Raw genomic sequence first — 26,194 nt, 5'->3', positions numbered from 1 at the left:
ACGTACCCCACAATATCACCAAATATATTATCACCTGTTCTGTGCTTTTAATTTCAACAAAGGTGCAATCGATGCTTGTTCATTAAGCCCTGGCCAATTGTATGCATTACAATAAATCTGCCAAATCTTCCTTATTTTCCATAATATTGGCCAAGGGCCGCCTCTAGGGTCCTTTCTTTTACTTATGAGAGTAATGACACCAGTTTGGCTTACCTGGATGTATTATTACATAAAGATATAGACAATGGGGATATACTTCTCGTATTTTTAGGAATCCGAAATATTCCAACACCCTTTTATGTTTTTCTGGCTCACATCTGTATACACAGAAAAAAATCAGTTGTTAAGGGCCAACTTGTAAGGGCTGCGAGGATAACACTAGAAGAATAATTTGAGGAGGAATGTGGTATACTAAAAGATGTGTTCCTCATGATATGATACATGAGGTAAAACAGAAAAGAACCACAGGATATTTCACACCTCTACTTAATGTGGTAGGTGAACGCATGAGTGTAGGGGAGCAGCACTTGGGCCCACTAGCAGATAATGAGAATAAATATAAAAATTCCTTTATTGCCACTTTTAATTTAGAAAGTGGACTAATCAGATCAGTCCTTACCAAGAATTGGGAAATCCTACTTGAAGACAGAAGTATTAGGGATAAGGTGGGGACACAACCAATTATTGTATATAGAAAAGAATTTTGTCTAAAAAATATCTTTGAATTTAAAAAGAAAAATATTTCTAGAAATCCTGGTATGAGGAAATGTGGTACGTACAGTTATTGCAAATATATTTTTTGAGGGGTTTGCTTCAAGATAGTGGGAAAATGTTTCAACCTTAAGGAGAGGCATGACTGTGAAAGTATGGTGGTGATCTGTGCTGCTTTATGCCAAGTTTGTGAATGTTTTAATTTGGGTAAAACAGAACGAAGACTCTGAATGTATCTATGAACATCAATATGACATAAAGAAGGGTTTTTAAATTTATGTTGGTTGAAAAACTTAGACCAGACCCTAGAGGAGTTCCTTGGCTAATATTGGAAGTAAGGTAGATTTATTGGTAGATTTATTGTAATACATGCAGTTGGCCAGGGCTTAATGAACAAGCATCAATTGTACCTTTGTTGAAATTAAAAGCGCAGAACAGGTGATATTATATTTGGTGATATTGCGGGGTAAGCTTGAGTGTATTAACTACAGTTTAGGATTTTTTTGAATGGTTAGATGTATTTTGTATTTGTTTTTTTTGTATTTCTTATTTAAATAATTACTGTTAAATTCATGATTTTAAATTGTATAGTGATTGTAATCATATATTTCGAGAAAGTCAGAATGTGACTTTTTCCTGAGGATGGAAAAGTGTTGGGACTAAATTAGTAATGTTTTTTATATTGTGAGTTTTTTGTCACATGATTTTTTAATACAGTTTAAATGGACTTTATTCATTGCGTTATCTGAAGAGGTTTTACTAGTAAGTAGAACTAAAGCTCTTATCTATTAAAGTTTTTTGGTGCTGGTTTTCACATCTGGCCTGGTATTTTTCTGTTTACTCTTCAGTGACCCCAATGTTTATTTCCCTTATTACCTGTAATGACCCAACCATCTCTTCCATTGTTATGCATTTGTACATTGTCTGCAAATGCTTACCCCTGGTAACTTCAAAACTTTCTCCCTGCCTTAGTCTTCTACGCCCTCCCTGACATCTTTCTTTTCCTCTCCTGTGGCTGTTATCATATTTCCACTGCTCACTTTCTGGAGTTTTCACCCTCACTCCTCAATTCAGGATTCACTGACCAGAGCTACCCTTTTCAGTTCAGATTTAGCAGGAATTGAGTTTTTGTGTTCTTTGGAAGACTTCCTATGTTTGCAGATGATTCACATTGCCTAGCAACAACAGAGTTTTCTAATATTTTAACCCTTACGTTTCATACAGTAATTACAGTCCATACTTCATTAAATCACTCACCTTTTGCAAACGGTTTTGCTGTAAGAATATAATTTAATTTGTGCTTATTGTCAGAACATTCTCTTTTGAGCTTAGTCCTGGCAGGCCAATAATGTCTGAATGTGAACATGATGGTACTGTTATGTTCACTGATTGTATTTAAGAGAGAGACAGTCCACTTTCAGTGAAATAGAAATATTCACAGCAAGAGGTTCTTCGGTTTGATTCTCAGCTGGAGAACCTTGTGTGTGGAGTCTGCATGTCCTCCCTGTGGTCAGCTGAACTTTAAAGACATGCAGGTAGGTATGTAAGTGTGTGTGTGTGTGTGTGTGTGTGTGTGTGTGTGTGTGTGTGTGTGTGTGTGTGTGCGTGCGTGTGCGTGTGTGTGCGTGTATGTGCGTGTGTGTGTGTGCGTGTGTGTGTGTGTGACTTCTGCGAAGGTTGGGCCAGTCAATAAGCAGACTGGTGACCTGCTATGATGACCCTTAACTGGGAAAAGCAGAAAGACTTTATTTGATGTAGTACGAAGAGTTAGCACACCTCATGCTTGAAGTCAATGCTGCTCTGAGGTAAAACAAAAAAAATGTTTTTGTCAAAAAGAAGGATTCTCTCTGCAGAGAGCTAATGTGTGGTGTACAAAGACTGAACTACAGAAAGCCTGCCTCAGTTGTATCCTTTTAATGACAACTCGGTGCTGTTTAGTACATTTCAGCTTCCTCCAGTTAAGATCACAAGGTAATTTTCTTCCTTCTACAGATAAGAAAAAATGCATTGTGTTCTGAATTCACACCTTTTTTCTCCAGGTGCAAAATGTCATATAAGCATATGTTTCGTGGGAGTTGATGCTTATCAATTGCTAACTAGCTTCATGCTGTAGTCCTGGGTTTGATTCCTTCAGTGTACACATACAGGCACTGCAGATCTGAGCATCTCATTCATCCAGTCATTGCTGTCGGGTAATCCTTGAAAAGAGGCCTTTGAGTCTGGTTAGCATATCTGATTAACAAATAAAGTAAATAAGTATGTTAAATTGCAGCATTATTTTTGCTTACAAAAAGTGCTAAGCTTTGTTGTAGACACAGTAGACGTAAGAATATTGCACAAATAAAACTAGTCATATTACTTATTGCTGTTTCATTCTAGGTGCCAATCTGACTCTTGAAGATTTCAGAAATTACAGAGCTGAAGTTGTGACACCATTGAACATCACTCTGAAGGACTACATAATGTACTTCCCACCACCTCCAGCAGGGGGGGTTATTTTAAGCTACATCCTTAATATACTGAAAGGCAAGCATTATTCATTCATTTATTTATTTATTGGCATAATGCACAGATCTCAATGATCTAATTATAGGCCTAGCCTGAGCTTGCATTTAAATTACTATTATTTCTTGTAAAATTGGGAAGCATTTGCAAAATTCACTCATAACTCAAAAAGTTATAGCATTTTACATTAAAACAGAAATAGATCTGTGTTTATTCCTGTCCTTGTATTTGTTGTCTGCATGCTTTAAAGTGGGAAGATTGTAAAATAATTGCTTCTTTTGAGGAATAATTAGTTTCTATTTCACTGTTCTTTTTCTTAATGTGCTGCTTGTGATGGCACAAGTATTTCTTCTAAAAAAGATGTAAAATAGATGTCTGTTGCACGTGTGTGTGTGTGTGTGTGTGTGTGTGTGTATAAAATGATTGGTTGTCGTGTAACTTGGTCAGCAAACAAAACATGGTGAACAGTCATTAAATCACTAATACAGCAAACATATTGACACTCCGTACATCAAAAAAAGAAACAAATTTCCTTTTTTGATGACCTACCCAAAACCTGACCATATTCAGCTTAAATTTGTCTGAACAGTGGTAGTGTAATGGGAAGTTTTTTTTTTTTTAATGTAAGGCCATTTTAGGGTTAGGGTCATAGGCAGTGTTAGGGTTAAGGTTAGCACACATTACTAAGAAGTTCGGGCGGTACCAAGCGAAATAGGTAAACAATATCACTCCCCCTGTTAGTGAAACTCAGTACTGGTGGGGGGGGGGGGGGGGGGGGCAAGTCCACCTCTACACATGTAGGCTGTAAGTATTTTGGTTTCAGATTTTAACATTTCAGTATTTTGACATTTCAACATTGTATGTTCAGTATTATGATTTTCAGCATATTATCTTTCAGTACGTTGAAACGGACCCATATATATGGCAAAACCAAAGCTATATGTGACAGTACATCATATTTTTCCTGAGATAAATTTTCTGCCAGAATTTTATTGTAATACTTTGTATTAATATTTGTGAAGTGTATGAAATGTGGCCTGAACTATACAGATAATGCCACCTACTTTGTAAAATGCGTGTACATTGTTTGTTCACACATTTCTGATTACCGTGTTATGGAAATGCAGACAGGATATACATAGTTCAGTGGTTACTGCTCTTCATATGAGGGCTTCTGCCTTCATTTCCAGTGCATTATAATAAACATTAACAAACGGTTCTTAAAGCCTGTCTGTCTACATTCCATTAGGGGGATATGTTTGTTTGTCACAATTAAGTTTCACGTACAGCATACGTAAAATAACTCCAATACCAAGAACATAGTCCATGTTTTTTCACAGTCTAGCACAGTTTTAGAAAGACTTGTCTTTAAACCCTGTGGCTTTGGTGTGTGCATACCTCTCAGCTGTCCAGATTTCCACAGAATGTCCAGATTTTTTGCCTGGTATTTTTGGTCTGTTCCTCATAAAATTTGTGTTTTTCTGGAAAAATCACTGAGGATTGAAGTCACTAAATAAAAGATGGCACATTTGAGTTTCAGACTTCATTTCCATCAGAAAATGCTTGGTAACATAAATCCTGCTATTCTAGCAACTTTCAAAGTCTATGAGAAACATCTAAAATCTGTCCCTATACTGGGGCCTTTGCAGCCACCCCCTCCCCATTATTTTAGGCTTTGTCCAGATTTCTTGCTTTAAGAGGTTGAGAGTTATGGGTGTGTGGCTAAAGGTATACATGGGGGCAAGAAATCTGTTCGGAAACAGATAGAAAGGATTCATCCATCTGCAACCCATTTTTCCCATTTTTGTACATGGCATTGGGGTGTCTCTTCCACAGTGGCAATCCATCTAGAACCAAGGTTTACATGGTTCTGTAAATTAATTCAGAAGAAGCAAATACGTCCATGATCAGATTCCTCAGAAATACAATAAGAAAGATTCCTTGAAATGTATATACAGATTTATTAATCTTTCTTTTCTGTGTGTTTTGTACACAGCTCCAGTAGATATCGTTTACTGTTATTGCACCTTAATTTGAAGTTGCATTTTGTTCTATGAAAATCTGGTTTATAAAAGGAGTTGCTGCTGTTAAACCCAGTGGTGAGAATACAAAATAAGAGATGAACAAGAAAAACAATAGTCACTGAATAGATATGCAGCAGACTCTATAAGAAGACCATAGAAAAGCCCCCCCCCAAAGTATCTATAAACTGGGTCTATATTAGTTCACCAAAGTGTCTTTTCAGCAAACACGTATTCGTCGACCCTTATTCAGCGAAAATCACTTCTGCGATTTGCTGAATATTCTAAGGGCAAAGACGTAGTTGGCCAACTACACAACTTTGCCCTTTTCTCCATTGTAGTGTGATCTCGGAGTTGGTATATATAGTTGAGGGGGGTGTGCGGAGATAAGCCTCCCACTTGGTTGAGTTCGATTTAGCAAGATTTGGGTCTGTTGGGCTGCAGGGCAACTATTTCTTTGCCCTTGGATTATTCAGTGAATCGCAGAAGTGATTTTCACTGAATAAGGATTGACAAATATGTGTTTCCTGAAATTGCATTTTGGCAAACTAATATAGGCTCTCTAAACTAATATAGACCCTATAAACCACCTCCTGGTGCTTCATGGGAGATGTAAATTAGTGTTGTAAAGCAGAAATGTTTCAAGACATTATCTAAGATTATAGCTCAAAATGCTGTGTTGGTCTTACTAATGCAGTCAAACAGGGAAAAACAGATATTCACTAAGTGTGTATGTGTGTTTCCTTGTTATTATATGCTTCTAGAAGGCTCTGTGACACTGTCAGAATCCACTGAGTTGACAAGCAGTTGGATTACAATCAAAGCAATTAACTTGCTTTTCTCTTACTTTCATCTTTCTGTGTGAGTGGAAGCTTCCTACAACCCCATGCAGAGGGATTTGCCCATGCACATTTAGACTTGATTTATTATTAGCTCCAAAGTCCTTGCAGGCCAGAGCAAAAGGGCAAATCAGTCAAAGTGCAAGTGCTCGACTGCCGAGTGCAGATTTTAGCTAGATATTAACGTGTGGGCCTCGGCCTTTGCACTTCCCTTTTGGGCACACTATGGGGGGATGGTTTCATTGCACCAATGATGAACTTGCTAAGTAATGATGAGCATAAAAAAAAAAGATCTCCGGCAGATGGATAGAGGACAAAATCAGAAAGAACCTGGCAGAGCCCTGAAAATAATGTACAAAAATGTTTACAAACACGAGAGATTTGAAAATTGCAAAAAGAGGGATCAAGGCAGCACCTTTAGCAGTAAGTATTTGAAGGGCGCCAGCACTAATGTGCAAATGTGTTTTCTCGTATGCTAATTCTGACATTGCAGTATCTTGTAGAATGCCCTTTGCTTTGAGGTACAGCAATCTTAACGTTGGCATTAGTAAATCCCAGAAGTGGAAGAAGCATAGCCCCAGTGTTGGGGTACAGAGGAAGAAGCCTCATGCAAAAAAATGCGTTTATATAATTTTAGCAAGTTTTTGTGTTCACATTCTTTTCATATAGTGCACATGTGTGTGTGTATTTGTTTGTGTGTGTGTGTGTTACTTACACATGCTTAATGACCATCAGATGTGAAGAACTCCTTAATTTGGGGATGGGGTATTTGTCTGAGTGGGAGAGTTGTGCTAATTAGAGAGAATTTGGTTATGGCACTGGGAAACTTCCCCTATTCATTTTGATAAGTGCAGTGGGATCTTTTACACCTACCTGAGCTACCTGAATCAGGCATCAGACAGCACCTGCTTTTCATGTGTTATCTGAAGGACAGCACATTCAGGAGTGCAGCACCCCCTAATGAAAGACTGTAGTGTCATTAATGGAAAAGGAATGCAGTCATCTCGGGTGGGAATGGAACCCATAACTTTCTGATCTTCAAGCACAAAAAGTGTGTGTGCTATCTGTTGATCCAGTGATACTGCAACCATAACGGTACTTTGTTTTTACCAGCATTCTGGCAGTGAGAACATTTTATATAGGCCCTAACCAATCACCTGAGTGAGGAACACGTGATAAACTTCAGTATGGCAGTCACAGTGCTCTCCTTATGCAGTTGCACACTCCAGTACATAACTTATGAAAGTTGCTGGCTGAATGCCTGCCCCAAGACCATCCATTTTTGCTGCTGTCCTGCCTTTGAGGGATTGTTGCATTGGCACTGCTCTGCCCCCCCAAGCCAGGCATATCCACTCTCTGCACACCCTCTCCATTATACATCTGAGTTCCTAATTGAACCTGGGTAACCTGGATTGTAACTGGAGCTTTATCCTTGTACACCAGTGGGGTTTGCTAAATGTATTTCACATTGATGTTATCAACTTTCAGTGTTGAACACTTGTAACTCAGTTATGTCATGCAGCAGTCAGTGCCTAAAATGCACAGTTGATATATGGAATTCGATGATTACATCAAGACAAAACTCCACCAGAGTTGGTGAGGTTCTCTACTTATAGTATGCTGATGGGGTACAGAAATATCAAAACCAAATGTGTGTGTGTGTCTGTGTGTCTGTGTGTGTCTGTGTGTCTGTGTGTGTGTATAGATATATAAGGGACTGGTACTAAAGCCTGCCTGGGTAAATGCTCTTCTGACATTTGGGCAACATAACATTAGGTTTGACAATGACTACTCTTTGAAAATTATTGAGAAAGGACAGATGGACACTTGTTAACCTGCTAAAACAAAATAATGTGAAAGCTCATATCATATATCCATCAAGAATAAGACTCCAGTGTCAGAGTGAATCAAGAATTTCTAACACCATAGAAGAAGCTACGACTTATATAAAAAGTAACATTATCTCTGTTATAGAAAACATGGACTTATCTTCCCCTAATATGAAGATACCTACTGAAAATCCTGCCTAGTCAGACCTCAAGGAAAAGAAACAAAAAACAGATAAGTCCTCTGTCACAACATAACCCTCCAAATAAATATAATGTAAATGATTTTTAAACATTCATCTTGTATAAAATAAAAAGAAAGGAAACCTACTCCTAAGCGATTACCTATTAATTACAAGTATTAAATTATTTTAAACACTAAATCAGTTTTACAATATTAATACCCTTCCATATAGTTATTCACATGACTGACAACTGAATGAGTTGGAGAACATCCTTTGATTTTTTTCATATTACCATCTGAAATTGATGTTGCTAACTTTAAGCTTACAAGATTTTCCATAAAATACTGTCTCATAGGTAGTAGTTATTAAAACAGAGTGGAATTTAGCTTGGTACGTAATTGCTTTCATTCATTTATATAGATTGTTTACGTTCATTTTTGTTTTTACCTGTCAGAGTGATGCTGTGTTTTCTGTTATTGGTGCCCGATGAAGTTGATGGTTTTACAGAGAAAATCGCAGTTGGAATTTGTCAACAATCACCTCCATTTTAAATGTCTTTCCTTTTCTATATTGTGTTGCTTCCTTCAGCAAAGCGCAGGCAGCATGGTGAAATGTTTTCTTTTACTTCATATAGGTTCATAGGTAGGTACTAGGCTATTGGCCCTAGGGCCTATATAAGCCTAGCCAAAAAAATGTACCCTGGCTTTCACCACCCAAGAAAATAATTTTCCTGTGCCCCTGTCGAGCAAAGCCACAGAAGTGATCCCTGGGGTGAATTTCCCATTTCTCATCCAATCATTAAGATTTTTCTTGAAGAGTGCTAATGAGGAGCTCTGTTTGACATAGATAGATAGTCTGTTCCAGAGTATGGGAAGTCTTTGGGACAGGAATCTATCCCTCCTGCATGTTCTATTTATTGTGGTGAAAAGGTTTAGATCCCTAGAGAGTGTAGCTCGGAGGGATTGGGATTTCTTTAAGTGGAGCATGGCCAACAGGTCTGAGTTTGACATAGCTTTGTATGTTAGGCAGAGATCGCCTCTGAGTAGGCGATATGCGATGGAGTAAAGCTGTAGTTTTTTGAGACGGTCTGCGTAGGGCATCTGTTTGAGGCCAGTAATCCTCTTTGTGAGGTATTTCTGTGGTCTTTCCAGTTGTTGTAGATGTCTTGTGAGGTACATACCAAAAGGGGCATAGTACTCTATAATGGGTCTAATGAGTGATGAGTAGAGGGGAACAATGACCTCTTTTTCTGGATGAGAATCCTTTTGTGATGAGATGAGCCACATAGAAGGATTTCCTGACCACTGTGGTGATGTGATTATCAAAGGAGAGACTACTGTCCACCTGTGTCCCAAGGTCTCTTATCAAATTTTCGGCATTAAGTAGACTACCAGATATGTGGCAGTTCATGGGTACAGAGTTTTTACCAAAGGGGATGACAATACACTTTTTGGCATTGAGCTTCAGGCCATGGCTTTGACACCAGGTATCTGTCTCAGTGAGGCCCTTTTGTAGTTTGTCCACATCATTAGGAGTTTCGATTATGGCTCCTAGTTTGCAGTCATCTGCAAACTTTGTTAGCCAAAGACCTTCTGTGTTAGCCTGCACTTCAGAGAAGTAGATACCAAACAGGAGAGGACCCAAGACTGAACCCTGTGGTACTCCACTTGTCACTGGTCTGAAGTCGGATTTGGAATCCGCTACTTTCACAGTGTGGGTTCTGTCCAGTTGGCAACCCATTTTGTGACGTAAGGATTTATACCTAGTTTAGTGAGCTTATCTATAATTCCAGAGTGGGGGATGGTGTTGAAAGCCTTTGCGAGATCTAGATAAGCTGTGTGAACCATTTTACCCTCATCTATGGCTTTGGTGACTGCTTCAAAGAAGTCAATCAGGTTTAGGAGACATGATCTGCCTTTTACAAATCCAAACAGGGTAGGGTCCAGAATTTGGAGATTACCAATGTCTTTGTTTATGAGTTCCACGATGATACGTTCCATGGCCTTGCAGACCAGGCTCATCAGGCTAATGGGGCGGTAGTTCCTGGGGTCCGTCGTGGCTCCCCCTTTGTGGAGTGGGATAACCGTCATGGTGTGCCATTCAGTGGGTATAAAGCCCGAGGTAAGGCTACGACTGAACATGGTACTTAGGTAGGGTGCCAGTTCATTCTGTAGTTCATGTAGAATGCAGCCTGGGATATTGTCAGGTCCCATGGATGCTGTGTTCTTGGCTTTGGAGAGTGTGTTTTTTACCTGTGCAGTCGTGATTATAGGAACTTTGCATTCTTCCGGTATAGAGATGGGCCTTCTAGGTGGTGAGAGGGTATAAAGTTAGCACTGAACCTACTGCTAGGATGTTGGCAATATCAGTTGGTTCTGTATATTTAGCACCATTATGCTGTAACTCAGAGCAGATCTGAGTGTTCCCATTGAGATTCTTGACATAGCTATAGAATGCTTTGTGGTTGTCTTTAGAGTTAGTGGCAATTTTGTTTTCGTAACTAGCATTGGAGGATTTTATGAGGGATCTCAGCTTCTTACTGAGGTTGACCAGGGAGTTCCTCCAGTCATGAGATTTTACTCTTTTTTGCAACAGTTTCTTTCTTCTGTTGTAGAGTTTGTTTATGGCAGAGGACTACCAGATTGGCTTCCTTTTTTTGGAGGATAACATCTTGGTTCTATTAGGGATAGCATGATCCATGCACTCGTGTAAGTGCTTATAAAGTGCATTTGTGTAGGATTCAGCAGTCATACCTCTATTGTCCATCTGCATGGGTGTCGTGAAGTTTGCCACTTCTGTCTTAAGAAGTGTGAAGTTGGCTTTGGAAAAGTTTTTTACGATGGTTTCCCTAATTGGGGTGGGGGTGGGATGTGGATGTCTAGGCTGATTAGCTTGTGGTCGGATCTGACCAACGAGGAATTGACCTCTGGTGTGGAACACCAGTTTCCCATGTTGGTAATGACCAGGTCTAGGATATTGCTGCCCCGGTGGGGGTGTGAATAAGTTGATCCAAGGCATTTGAACTTATGAATTCTAGAAAACGTTGAGCAAAAGAGTTGATACATGAGTAGTTTTCCCCGTTAATGGTGGGGTAGTTGAAATCGACCATTATTAGGGTGTTGGGTTGTACCCTAATACTTTCCAGTGTATCAAGAAATGAGTAGTAGGGAATCCTAGGGCATGGTGGGGGATCTGTAGCAAGCTACAGTTTGGATTGCGGTCTTGCCCAGAGTTAGTTGCACTTGGATAATCTCAGATGCATTATACTGTGCAACTAGCCTGGAGGTGTGGATATCCTTAATGAATATGGACACGCCTCTGCCTTTAGTGCTTCATTCTGGGTTAGGTGGCCAAAAGGTGTGGTATGAATTGTAGCATGGTAATGCAGGGGTGCTCTCTGGAGCTTTGAACCAGGTCTCTGTCATTGCACAGATGTCAATGTTCTCCATTTTAAGGAGTGCCTCGAGTGAGTGCATTTTGAGGTTTAGACTTCTAGCATTGAGTAGCATTACCCTCAGATTTTGCTTGCTTGTACCTGTTACGGTGGTAACTTTGTCATTTGAACCTTGCCTAAAAAAGGCACTATAGGGGTGGCAAGAGCCTTAGCCAGCATCCAGAATCCTAAGGGCGACAGGTGCAGGCCATCTCTGGCAAAGCATCGTGGTCTGTCGATCATGTCGTCCCAGGCAGACAAATACTGGATCCCCTTGGAATTACACTAGAAGCTTAGCCAATTGTTGAAGTCAGTCATTCTGTCCTTGTACTGTGGTATCATTCTGGGTGATGGCAGGATGTTACTCAGGGTTAGGGTCATACCTATTCTGCTTCTGTGTTGGGTGTTTTCATCTTGTTGTATCATCGATTATCAGTTGCCTTGCACTAACTTTTCAGTGTAAAGAAAACTATCTAATGTGGTCAAACATTTAAATTATGTTGTGCTCTAGATTGATAATCTTAACAGTAGTAAATGTATTACTTTATATGTGATGCCTTTTGGTCGTTTCATCGCAGGTTTAATTAAATGTCAGCAATGCGGGAATTCAGTGGTTTGTAATTGCTCGAGTGACACTGGAGTCGTCACTGCTTGTTGGATGCCTGGGATGTTGCTGTTGATAATGACATAAGCACTTGGCTCGTTGAGGATTTCTGGTGTTCTTCCTGTTTTGTTGTTTGTTGTTCATTTATGGTTGGATAAGCCGTTTCTTAAGGATGATGTTTGTTTGGCTTTTGATGAGCGAAAGACATGGGAATCATTTTTCTTCTTTATACATACATGTGAGTTGTTTTCAAACTTCTGTGGTTGGCTTAATAAGTATTCTGGTTTCTTTTACTTGAGTATAGATTCATAGATTCATAGATTAGTACTAGTACTATTGTAATAGTACTATTGAGTATATTACTTGTTTGGATATATTAGGCTGATTTATTCCTTTTACAATATGATAACAATACTCGAGAACTAATGCGAACAGGAAGACACTAGGTTTTAGAAAGGAATAATGTTATACAATTTTTCAGATTTTGTCATGGGCATAACATGAAAGTTAATTTCCAGTTCAGAGGTGTGGCCATTAACAAAAGAATAGAAGAATATCAAAAATATTATACTAAACTATATATTATTATCAGAGAAATTCTTTATGCGAGCAGTAGAGCTTAGGTCTTTAGTACATTCCTTAATACTTCAGGCAACATTTTACTGCCTTGTAAGTGAGGGATAGTCTATTTACTGTGACATTTCTGGACTAGATAATTTTCTTGTTCATTCCACAATGTTACCTGTTTTTTTTCACATCTTAGATAAATATATTTTTGAATATTTAGGCATTACTGAGAAATCTAACTTTCTTATTATCATTTGTTGAGTAATCAAACTGACAAGTTTAATTGTCAAATACAAAAAGTCTTGTATGTTCTCCACATTTATTTAAAACAATGGACTTGACTTTATTATCTTTAAATGTTAATGGTTTAAATGCTTTCAAGAAAATAAGATGTTTATTAAAATACCTTAATATCAACAATGCTAATATAGCTTTTCTTCAGGAAACGCATGTCAAACATTTAGAGACATTTGGTCACCAAACCCATGTAAAATTTTATGTCAATCAACTTTAAAAACAGAAGGAGGTGACTAATGATTCTATGAAAATCAAATAGTTTAATTCCACAGATCATCCATAAATATGCAGATAAATATGGTTTCATTACAGTGTTAATAATTTAGTACAATTATAGAATTTGGACTCTTGTAAATGTGTATTGGTCTACAGTAATGGGTTTCAGTTTAGCTTAAAAAAAACATTTAATTATGTGTTGGAAAACTAAAAAGGTATGTTAATACTTGGAAGTGACTTAAACTGCATATTAAGTAACTCTGAAACTACGGTAACCAGAACTCTAAGACTTTCCCCTTCAGCCAAAGCTCTTGAAAAATGAATTTATTTGCTCAATTTAAAAGATGCATTTGAGATAAAAGAAAAAAGTCCCTGAGATATACACATTATTCTTTCACATATGATACTCAAACTAGAACAGATAACATCTTCACTTAAGATTTAATTAAAAAATGTTATTCAGTGTTATTTCTTGTCCATTCTCTCTGATCATAATACACTGCTATTAAAAATCTATCAAACCTTTACCAAACTTCCTATTTTAAGCATAATTACTATATAGATTACTAATCTGAAATCATTTAAGCCATTGTTATTATCAGAAATAGATATTTATATGAAGATAAACTGTTTATTATAATATGGTACTTGCTCAAAGCTTATATCTATGGGAAGATAAAGTAATGGTAAAAGAGGTTTGGAATAAGGAGTTTATTGATATCCAGAGTAAACTACAAAGCTTAAAGGTAAATAATATTCATGAGAAAGATAAACAAAAAAATTAAATAAAATACATACAATTACTTAAGCAAAAGACAAAATTAGCTTTAGAAAATTTTAAATTAAATTCTTATTCCATGTCGCTTAAACATTTACATAAACTGTCCAAAAGAGTAAAAAACTTGTGTATGTATCTCATTCAAGTGATTAAAAACAAAATAGAAACTATACTGTTATAGGGGACATTTTAGAATGCTTTAAACAGTATTACACTTTTCTTAACAGAAGTAAATTACAAAATATTTGCAAAGCTGAAATTAAAATTTTTAGTTAATAAAGATAGCTTTAAAAATAAAATCTGTCCTGAGTTAAAAGATATACTGTTAAAAACATTGACAGGTCCCATGCAGTGAAAGCTGCTGGGACCCTCTCTGCAGAATTATTGGGTATCCGACAGATCCCATGCAGTGAAAGCTGCTGGGACCCTCTCTGCAGAATTATTGGGTATCTGACAGATCTCATGCAGTGAAAGCTGCTAGGACCCTCTCTACAGAATTAGGGGTAGTGCGGTATTTCAGGGACCACTGCTGGACCCTCTCCTGTTTGGCATTTATTCGTAGATGGCAGTATTACTGATCCTGATGCTAAACAGCTCCAGCAGTGGTTTGAATATGCATGTGCCTCGTGTACCAAACACTATTTCAACCCACATGCAAGAAAACAGCATTTAGCAAAAAACAACTCCTCTTCAGACATACACAGTAAGCAGCACATGGATACTTTTGGGAACACATTTTTTTTATTCAGTTGTCATGTTTCAACCATAGTCAGGAAATCCTGTCTGTCCCCATACATTTGTAGGGGAGTATGCTCAAGATCCATAGAAAGCCTTCCAGCTGTTTACTTTCCCCTTGTAAGACCCATTATTGGATAGAGTACGCCATCTGGTATGTACAAATCCAAGGACATCACTCAATTGGAAAGGCCTCAGTATTTCTAACCAAGAAAATTAAAGGTGTTAAATCTTTCAGTCATACTCACTGAATATCACAACTCCCTTTATATTCTGTAGGTTACCATATGCTCCAGTGTGACCTGTCTCAGTTTTCAAGCCAAGAAAGGTCCATTCTTATTTGACCTCCTATTTATTTGCAAAACCCAGTGACTAGACATTTAAATCTTTATCAACAAATAAACATGACTTGCAAAGATAGGTTCCTAACTCAATGTATTCCCAGCCTGTGGAATATGTTATTATTACAGGTGTCATAGATTTTATAGACTTCATAGATAGTCCAAAGTCATTTGGTCATATGACCATTTGCATCTTGCCAGTACCCTCCCTCAGGCTGCAACTAATTTTTCCAGGAGGACTGTACAAGTTAATCCTAGAGTAAAGTTGTGGTCATCCATTCAATCACTTGAGTTATATTTAAAGGAATATAGTGAGCCACACCACTTAACATCCAGATGTTTTGGAGGCATGGAGTTATAAATCTCTCCCTCCACCATATTGTATTTCTCGGTTGGTGAAGAGTTAGGGAGGTACTAGAGGTCAGACACCATCTTGACTCTTATGGCAGAGTAAGTGAGACAGCTATCTCTCCTCAAAAACCTGTAAGGCACTGAGTAAACAGAGCTTCAACCTCTCTTCATAGATCAGGGACTTCAGGCCTGTGATGTTTTTGATTTAGGGAACCTTGGAGTCTTTCTAATTGTTTGATATGTTTAATGAGATATATCCTGAAGGGGGCACTATAATTGATCTGATCAGTGCTGAGTGTAAAGGAGTAATTACCTCTTTAGACCTTGAAGATATTTCTTTTATTAGCTGTGCTAAATGAAGGGATATCTTGACAACCATTTTCACATGATGGTCAAAAGAGAGGGAGTTATCAACCCAAGTTCCTGGGTTCCTGACTGTATATTGATTTTGAAATGGTGTATTGTCTGTGTAGTATGATAAGGGGGGTCATCTAACAAAAATAGTCTGCCATAAATTTAACAGGAAGAGTTATGATCTTTTGGAAGTTTTACAGATTTTTTGATAAGATAACAGATTGTTGTAAATCTTGTTGGTCAGAGGGTAGCTTGGTTTGCTTCCATTGTGACCAAGCCTCATTCTTGAGTTTAAACAGTGCTTTCAGTCTTTCAGTTCTGGAATTAAGGAACATGAACTTGGTTGAATTTTGGTTTTAGGAGCCTGGTTATGATCGGAAAGTATGCATTTTAAAGGTTTAATAGAATGGATGTTAAGTTATCTGCTGATTCCAAAGTTTGACAGTTTGGTGGCTTCGTTCAACCATCTGCCCATCCCATACCTCTCAACCTGTTAGACCAAGAAATCTGGACAAAGCCATAAATGAAAGGGGGGCAAAGGCCCAAAAATAGGGAATTTTATTTTTAAATATTTCTCTTACAAACTTAGAATGTTGATAGAATAACAGGTTTTGCATTAGCAAGAAATTTTGGAAGGTTATGAAGTCTGAAACTGTAACGTCTGTCATTATTCCCCAACTTCAGTCTTAAACCATTTGTCACTAATTTGCCAGAGAACCACAATTTTATGAAAAACGGACAAAAATATGAGGCAAAAATCTGGACATTCTGCGAAAATCTGCACATTTGAGAGGTTTGGCCCATCCTTACTAACGCGGGCTAATCCTAATCACGCCCCTAAATTCAGCCCTATATCTTATCTTAGAAAAACTTTCCACAAGATTTAACAAACACACACACACACACACACACAGACACTTTATTTATCCATGCCTTTTGGGACATTTGGTGGCTGAAAAAGATCTAAGAAGGATTAATTACCTTGTAATGAGAAAAAAAAAAAAGAAAAAGAATGATGTATCCTAGGGATGTATGCTCAATATTTTCATATCGTTCCCATGCTTAAAAGAAAGTACAATTTCAAAGCTGCACAATGCCGAACTGAAATACTACGAACTCACAGTAACAGAAGTAAAACATGATTTGTTATGAGTTTGGCATTGTAAATGGAGCTTGCGGTACAGTGAGGATCAGGGAATTTACCCTTTTCCTCACTGTAGTGCAATCATGGAGTTGGTATATATAATTTGCAGGGTGTGTGTGTGGGGGGGGGTTACAGTAAAGATTTGTGCTGTAGAAATAAAATTATTATGGCATGTTAAACCGAATAGCCTGGGTGTCTGAACAATCACTTTCTGCTATTTTGGACAACATCAAATGCAGATGTTGGAGAAAGGAAATTCAACATTTAGATGTAAAAAAACTTTTTTTTTCAACATTTTATATATATATATATATATGTATATATATATATATATATATATATATATATATATATATATATATATACATATATTGTATATGTGTGTGTGCATGTATATATGTATGTAGTACACACACTTTTAAACTTTTTTTATTAAACGGTATAAAAACGACAAGGTATACTAAGCTTCCTAAACATGTCTGTGCATACTACTAGTGGAAAAGTTCCCTAATCTTGAGGCCATACTGCATTGATGTGAGTGTAGGTCACTTTTTTTTTTTTGCTCCTCAATTTAGTGTTGAGGGGCACCAGATTGGGTAGCCCAGGTGCAAATTAGCCAGCTATTGCTGTTTCATTCACACGTTAATAGACTTGAACAATTTTACCGCGGGTTTACCCTCACTTGCTGCTTCCCCTGAAACAGTTAACATGGTCCTTTCATTTTGAAATGATTTAATTGCAGTTTAATGTATACATTACCCAACCAAAAGATTATTTTACCTCCACTAAAACGTAGTTGTGATTATATAGGTTAACCAGGTTAAGTATAAAGATCCATGAAGACATTTTTTGGCCCTGGTCTTGGTCACAAGGAAAAAATGGACAATTTAGAGAAGTTGGTCCCAGATAGTTAAAGACAGCTTTTGTAAAGTCTGCATAGACACTGAGTTTGAGCTAGGATTCCAGATCAGACTCCAGACCATAGATTTGTGAGGCAGAAACTAAATGTTGCACCACAGTGCTGCCTACAGGGCATATTATGAGGATGAATAAATGGACCTGCTGTGTGACTTATCAGAACACAGAGCTACATAACCTAGTTCCTTTTTTTATTTTTTTGAATTGTACCTGCATGCCCATTCAGGCATCCTGTAATCTTGTCTATATCCCTTTAAGGCCAAGTTGTGTCACTTTCATTTGCAATTAATGTAGCATAGATGACCTTGGAGGTCTCTTCAATGACAGCAGCAACCCCCCCCCCCCCAAAAAAAAAAAAACACAGTAGGTGTTACATTTTCAGAGAATACACAGTGTGAGGTCTGCACACCCATTCTCAGCCTTCATTTTGAACAGGAATTGATCCCTATTGGCTGCTCACGTAATTGGCAGTTTGCCCACATTTGTCTAGTCCATGCTTGTTGTTTATTGCTATCTTCAGTGTCCCAGATGGGCATTTGGCAGTTGGTTTAGTTTTACCTTAAGTGCACTGCATGCAATAGATATCAGTTGTTCAAGACTGTTTCATATCACCTACTTTGTTATGACTTGTCTGTAGTGTATTTACAATTGCAGACTGTTGCAATGTGGTTTTGGTGCTTGCAGTTTCCTAGGTTGCCAGTGGCTGTGTGTTGAGCAAAACATGAACTCAACACTGCAGAGCAGCTTTAGCACTATTTTAGTATAGTGTTTAATAAAATATTAAGTCATTTTCATCATTTAATATTGTTGCAAGGGTAAAGCTCGGTTATTTGTTTTTATCTTTTATAGGCTATAACCTAACATCTCAGTCTGTAAACAACAAAGACAGCCGACTTCTGACATATCACCGCATTATCGAGGCTTTCAAGTTTGCCAATGGGCAGAAACCTCGGATTGAAAATCCACAGTACAAAACAGAAGTAAGAAAATACAGTTTTTCGGCATCAAATGACCAGTATGCTATTGAAATTAAAAATTGTCAACTCATTTCAAATATTTCTTAGCAATCAAATAACTCATCTTCAAGGATATAGTTAGTAGCCAAGAACCAAATGATTTATTCTAGTAGCCTATTTTCAGGGGAGACACTAGTTGTAGTTGTAGTAATGGGGAAATTTGGCCAGGACATCAAGGAACTTCCCCTACTCTTAGTTGTTGTGAGTGGGACCCCTTTTGCAGGAGCACTTCCTGTTTCTGTTCCAGGTGTAGAGGTAGCCCAAAGAAACAAAGAGGCAGATGGAGAGAGAATGAGATAATAAAGTGGTGAGAGAAATGGAGGAGAGAGCAAATATTGAGACTGGAAGATGTATGCAGGATTCTGAAGAGATGTTTCAAAGAAATCTGTTTGTAGAGATGAGTCAGCAAATGATGGAACTACAATTACAACCCTCCAGTCCAGAGGGTTTTGGGGTGATTTACTTAAAAAATGTTGATGCAGAGTAAGCCAGGAAATGAAGGAGACATTTCCTGGGGGGTTCATTATGGAGAAAATATACAAGGATGGTGCAGAGGTAATCCTAAAGAATAGTGGTGAGACAAAAAAGGGAACATATATAGAGAAAGTAAAAGAAGGCAGAAGAAAATAAAAAATGGAAGTACGTGGTAAGGATTCAAAGTAAAGAAGACAAACAAATAGGTACGAAGTGTGGGACAATTTAATAGCTCTTTTTGGTGTAAAAGCACAATGAGCTAAAAGTATTTATTCTTATAACAAAGAGACACTTTGTGACATATGTTTGAGACTGTTTTTTCAGTGGGAAATTTTCTTGGAGAATATGAAAAAAGAAAGACTGTAACCCATGTAATTTTTATGTGATGAAAGCATTTAACAGGGAAACAAAAAAGGAAATTCATGTACAAATTCGAACAGAGGTGAAAAAGAGTTTGAAAGGACATTTGAAAACTTTATGTAAAGGCGTACTGGGCATTGCAAACAATTGTGATAAAAGGGGTTTATGGACTGGTGAGTGGGATTGTAATATTGTGTTAATAAATAGAAGGAGAAAAAATATGCATACTCCAAGCAAAATAAATGTGAAGGGGAAAACGGGTGTCGTAAAATACTGGGGCAACCCAAAAATGTTTTTTTTTTTTTTTTTGGCAAAGAAAGAAATTTAATAAGCAACTGTGATAAAAGAAATGTTATATTTGTGGAGCAATTGGATATGATGCAAAAAATGTAAACTGAAATGAAAATTGGACATTAATGGATGCATTGCAAAATACAAATAAGAGTAAGGAAAAAGAAGAAAAGAGAAGAAAATGAACAAAGAGAAGACATTTTAGTAGTAGTAATAGAAGAATAATTAGGTGAGAAAAATGCTAGAGGACGTAGAAGACGGTTCTGAAATAAGTCACGAAGAAGACATAAATTGGTAGGTAGCAAAAGAAAAAAGTAATTATTTTAGTAAAAGGTTGAAAGATTGAAAAAGAAAATTTAAAAGGATGAGTACAAAAGAAAAAAAGAAAGGAAATGGGTGAAAAAGAATTTATACACCTAATGATCGGGGGATCATATAGTGGTTAAGATGTTTGACTCACAAACACAAGGTACAGTGTTTGATTCTCACCTTTGTGAGGGAAACCAGCTAGACTTAGAACAGCTTTAAGAAAGCTAGGCTAGTAATTAGCTATAAGAAAAGGACAAATTAAAATTTTAGAGTGCTTTCTGTAAATGTGAATAATATTAAGAATATAGAAAGAAGAATAGGGATTTTTGGAGTGATACAATACATGTGATGTAGATGTAATTATATTAGAAGACAAGATTTTTTAACTAATGAAAAAAGATTCTGAACAGAAACGAGGGGAAGGAAAGATAATCTGGAATTGGGAAATGAGAGAAGTTTTGGAATAGCATTATTCTATAGAAATACAGTAAACATATTAGATGCAACTTTAACAAAAATGGGAAGATTAATCATTTTAGATTTAAAATTGAAAAAAACAAGTATATATAGAATTATAACGTTATATGCTTATACTAATTGTAAAGAAAGGAAAATTGTATTTCTTAAAAAATGAGACTATGTAGTGATAAATATAATAACAGGAGACTTTAACTGTGATTTAAGAGGCAAGCATAAATAAATGCAATAGCATAAGATAAATGTTAGACATTATAAGATGTGATAAGTTAAAACTTTGGGACAAAAATTCATGGATTTGCAAAAGGGATATTTGTAGAACTGAATTAGATTATTTTATAGTATGCGAAGGTTTAGTTATAGGAGAAGGGGAGGTAGTTGAAACAGGATTTACTGATCATCTTGCAATATGGCTACAGATAAAAGAAAAGAAGAAAAATATAAAATAGTGGAATAAAGGATAAATGAGAAAGCATGAAATGAAGAAGGAAATAGATTAGTAATACAGTTATGGAAAGGTCATATTACTATCAGAGCATTTAATAAACATTGGTCTGAATGGTCAATTGTATTTAAGGAAAAAAATAAAAAGTTTTTTACAGTGGCAATATGATGTGAGAAAAGTAGAGAGAAAAATATAAAGGAACATTTGATGCATTGGGACATTTAGAACATAATGATCAAAAGTACTTGACAATGAAAAACAAATTATATGAAATAAATCAAGACAAAATGCAATAGCTGTTTATATAAGCAAAGATATTTTTTACAAGGGAAAAGAGATGTATCAAGTTACGGACGAGGCAGTGGTGCAGCGGTAATGTTTTCTCACAGCAAGAGGTTCTCAGGTTTGATTCTCGGCTGGAGTGCCTTCTGTGTGGAGTCTGTATGTCTTCCCTGCATTGGTGTGGGTTTCCTCCAGGTGCACTAGTTTCCTCCCACATTACATACACATGCATCTGGAGTGTTTTCTCTCCAGGCCTCCACTGAAAATTGGCTTTGTTCTAAGTCGGACTTTCCTGGTTAACAAATGTTAAATAAAATAAATAAATAAAAATTAACCAGATTAGTAAAGGAATATGGTAGTGTAATGGGACAAATAAATGTAAAAGGAGAAATAGAAAGAACTTCAGAAAAGATTATGAATGGTGTAGCACTATATGCACAAAAAATGTTTAAAGAAAAAAGAAGGTAGTGAAGAAAACATGGAAGGTAAAGAAGTTATCAGAAAGAGAGTAAAGAGTTGAAAAATGAGATTTCTTTAAATGAGCTAGATAAAATATTATGACAAGTAAATATAGATTTGGTTGCAGGACCATATGGAATAGGGTATGAAATGTATAAAAATATAAGGGATTGCAAAAAAATATTTTTAAAGATTTTGAATGGATGGTTAAAGAAAGTTTTACATATAAAGAGTTATGTAGTGGAATACCTAAATTCATATGGAAGAAGAAAAGTAGAAGACAAACTGGGGATCAGTAGTATTGAGTAAAAATGATTATAACATCTTTATGAAAATAATACAAAAGAGATTTGAAATGAAAAGAGAAAATATTGGGAAGATAGTATATATATATATATATATATATATATATATATATATATATATATATATATATATATATATATATATATATATATATATATATATATATATATATATATATATGTGTGTATTTATATAGTATAAAGGTTAAGGGATGTCAAGAATTATCAATGCTAGAGAAATCTTATGGGTAATAATGAAAGAATACCATATAAGTGAGAAAGTTAGGAAATTATGTATGTTAGCGCATAGTAATAATAAAGTAAAAATACTTATAAATGGTTGGTTAAACCAAGAGGTAGATATGAAGAGTGGTGTAAAACAGGGATGTCCAGTGAGTTGTTTACTCTTTGCATTAGTTGTAGATGTGATAGTATGTGAAATAAATTACAAAATGAAAGAGGTGAGGTATATAATACCTGAATTGATAAGGATTCCAGTTCTGTTAACATATGAAGATGACATTACTTCATTTAACCAAATGCTGCTATTTGTAGATGTTATAATAATTTGCACAAATGAGTGTTTAGAGGTGAGACTGTGGTGGTGGTGCTGCGGTAGCATTGTTCACCTCACAGTTAGACGTTGTCCTGTTCGATTCTCAGCTAGAGCGTCTTCTGTGTGGAGACATGCGTGAATGGGCATACCTTCGTTGAAGGTTGTGCGTCAGGGCCGGCAACTCGGCACGTAAAAATCTGCTGCCAATCATTAGCAGACCGGAGTTTCGCTGTGGAGACACCTAACCGAGAAAAAGCCGAAAGACACAACAAGTGTTCAGATGTGATAGTGATAAGAATAGCTTTAAATAAAGGGAAAAGTAAGGATTTTGTTCATGTAGTAAAACTAGGGGGCATATATTTTACAGTGCTTGATTTTTCTGTGTTAGGTATAAACTTTGGGAATAAAGATGTAAGTAGAATTCAGTGGAAAAAAACAATAGCAGTAAAACAAACCTGTCATTTCTGGACAGCATATAAATTATCATTCAGAAAAGATGTTTATTTGATAAATTCAGTACTGGTGTATTTGAAAAGGAACTATTGCAAAGATTTGTTTTTGTTTATATGGGGCTCTAGATTTATCCCAGTAAAAGAGTTTTGTATGTAAATTGATGAAGGAGATTTAGGGTTAACTAACCCAATGGTATGTACAGTTGCATTAAATTTGTACAAAGTTTAAAGAGGGTAAATAAAAATGTTAATAAAATTGTATAAATGTAAGTATGATAAATTTAGGGCTATGGTGAAAGAGTGTATAAATGAAGAAATAAAATGTTGCCAAGAAAAAAGTTTAGTTGAAAATAAAAAATGATGATACAAAAGGACAGTGATGTATGGCGTAAGAATATAATGATAAAGCATTAATCTGTAAAACCATGGAAAAATCTAAAAGATAAAAAAAATTAAAGCTATAAAAAAGAGGCAAATGGTATAATCAGAATGTCAAGATTTTTTTGAGGAGACTGGTAATCAATAAATGAGCAGTAAAAGGAAATGTACCAGATAAAAAGAAAAGTAATTGAGTATATTTACATTGTCAGGAAGAAGAAACAACTATAGAACATGTGTGTTTGAAATGTAAAAGAGAAAAAAGTTTGGGGGGAAACTATGTAAAGAAGATTCAAAGGTATAAAGGAATTGGATAAAATAAACATGGATGATATAAGAACAAAAGTAAAAAAATATGTTAAAGAATAGATAAGCTATGTTATATAGAGTGACAGAATAAATAATTTTATGTTTAATGAAAAAGGGGTGGGGGTCTAATAGGAATGAAAATTTAGTATGATTATAAAAGAAATCATGAATATGTGTAAAAGATTTGTATTTATATATTCATTTTACAAATATTTGTAAATATGTTGTAAATAAGAATTCTTTTTGTATATAATTAAAGGACTCCTACTCTTCGGTAGATGCCATTGGATGTTTTACATCCACCTGAGCTACCACCAGCACAAGCAGAAGTGGCCTCAGTTTAATGTCTCATCCAAAAGAAGGTGCATTCAGGAGTGCAGCACCCCCTTATGCTGCACTACAGAGTCAGTAATGGATCTACCTGGTGAGAGGATAGAACCCACAGCCTTCTGTACCAAAGGCAAGTGGGCTACCTCTTGTGCAACTGACACTAAATCACAAATGGATGCGCGTCTTAGAATATTTTTGCATTCATTGAGATATTTTCAGTGTGAGGCTTAAGGGTGAGTGCCTACATCTTAGAATACCTTTGCATTTACTGAGATATTTTCAGAGTGAGGCTTAAGGGTGAGTGCCTACGTCTTAGAATACCTTTGCATTTACTGAGATATTTTCAGAGTGAGGCTTAAGGGTGAGTGCCTACGTCTTAGAATACCTTTGCATGCACCAAGATATTTTCAGAGTGAGGCTTAAGGGTGAGTGCCTACATCTTAGAATACCTTTGCATGCACTGAGATATTTTCAGAGTGAGGCTTAAGGGTGAGTGCCTATGTCTTAGAATACCTTTGCATTTACTGAGGTATTTTCAGAGTGAGGCTTAAGGGTGAGTGCCTACGTCTTAGAATACCTTTGCATGCACCAAGATATTTTCAGAGTGAGGCTTAAGGGTGAGTGCCTACGTCTTAGAATACCTTTGCATTTACTGAGATATTTTCAGAGTGAGGCTTAGGGGTGAGTGCCTACATCTTAGAATACCTTTGCATGCACCAATATATTTTCAGAGTGAGCCTTAAGGGTGAGTGCCTACGTCTTAGAATACCTTTGCATGCACCAAGATATTTTCAGAGTGAGGCTTAAGGGTGAGTGCCTACTTCTTAGAATACCTTTGCATGCACCAAGATATTTTCAGAGTGAGGCTTAAGGGTGAGTGCCTACGTCTTAGAATACCTATGCATTTACTGAGATATTTTCAGAGTGAGGCTTAAGGGTGAGTGCCTACGTCTTAGAATACCTTTGCATGCACCAAGATATTTTCAGAGTGAGGCTTAAGGGTGAGTGCTTACGTCTTAGAATACCTTTGCATGCACCAAGATATTTCAGAGTGAGGCTTAAGGGTGAGTGCCTACATCTTAGAATACCTTTGCATGCACCAAGATATTTTCAGAGTGAGGCTTAAGGGTAAGTGCCTACATCTTAGAATACCTTTGCATGCACTGAGGTATTTTTTCATGCGAGCCTCAAGGGTGACTGCCTACGTCTTAGAATACCTTTGCATGCACCAAGATATTTTCAGAGTGAGGCTTAAGGGTGAGTGCCTACATCTTAGAATACCTTTGCATGCACCAAGATATTTTCAGTGAGGCTTAAGGGTGAGTGCCTACATCTTAGAATACCTTTGCATGCACCAGGATATTTTCAGAGTGAGGCTTAAGGGTGAGTGCCTACGTCTTAGAATACCTTTGCATTTACTGAGATATTTTCAGAGTGAGGCTTAAGGGTGAGTGCCTACGTCTTAGAATACCTTTGCATTTACTGAGATATTTTCAGAGTGAGGCTTAAGGGTGAGTGCCTACGTCTTAGAATACCTTTGCATTTACTGAGATATTTTCAGAGTGAGGCTTAAGGGTGAGTGCCTACATCTTAGAATACCTTTGCATTTACTGAGATATTTTCAGAGTGAGGGTTAAGGGTGAGTGCCTACATCTTAGAATACCTTTGCATGCACCAATATATTTTCAGTGTGAGCCTTAAAGTTGAGTGCCTTCACATCACAATAGACTGCACTGGAACTCTTCATCGGCTCCCTATTGAAATGTTGGCACTTGAAATGCCAAGTACCAACAAGCCGAAAAAAAAAGACGGAAAATCCTTGAAAACAGTGTATCTCAAAGATCGCTGTTCTCCTTTAAATTTTTTTTCCAGGAGGGCAAGCCTACACCCCTGATGTCTGTTACAAGACCTCCACCCCCCCCCCCC

General features: G+C 36.7%; 1 protein-coding gene across 2 annotated transcripts in view; it reads left to right on the top strand.

Annotated features, from left to right (window-relative positions):
* The window catches only part of LOC122799642 (glutathione hydrolase 5 proenzyme-like), a 739,199-nt gene that overhangs the window by 505,639 nt on the left and 207,366 nt on the right, over positions 1-26,194 (top strand). For both annotated transcript variants that reach the window (XM_044068836.1, XM_044068835.1), the window contains exons 6-7: positions 3,091-3,237; positions 18,675-18,805. In XM_044068836.1, coding sequence (XP_043924771.1) covers positions 3,091-3,237; positions 18,675-18,805 — 278 coding nt within the window. The remainder of the gene's footprint in view (positions 1-3,090; positions 3,238-18,674; positions 18,806-26,194) is intronic.

This window comes from Protopterus annectens, chromosome 4.part0 (assembly GCF_019279795.1).
Source record: "Protopterus annectens isolate FY-2018-M chromosome 4.part0, PAN1.0, whole genome shotgun sequence".
NCBI lineage: Eukaryota > Metazoa > Chordata > Ceratodontiformes > Protopteridae > Protopterus > Protopterus annectens.
This window is presented reverse-complemented; position numbering and strand designations above follow the sequence as displayed.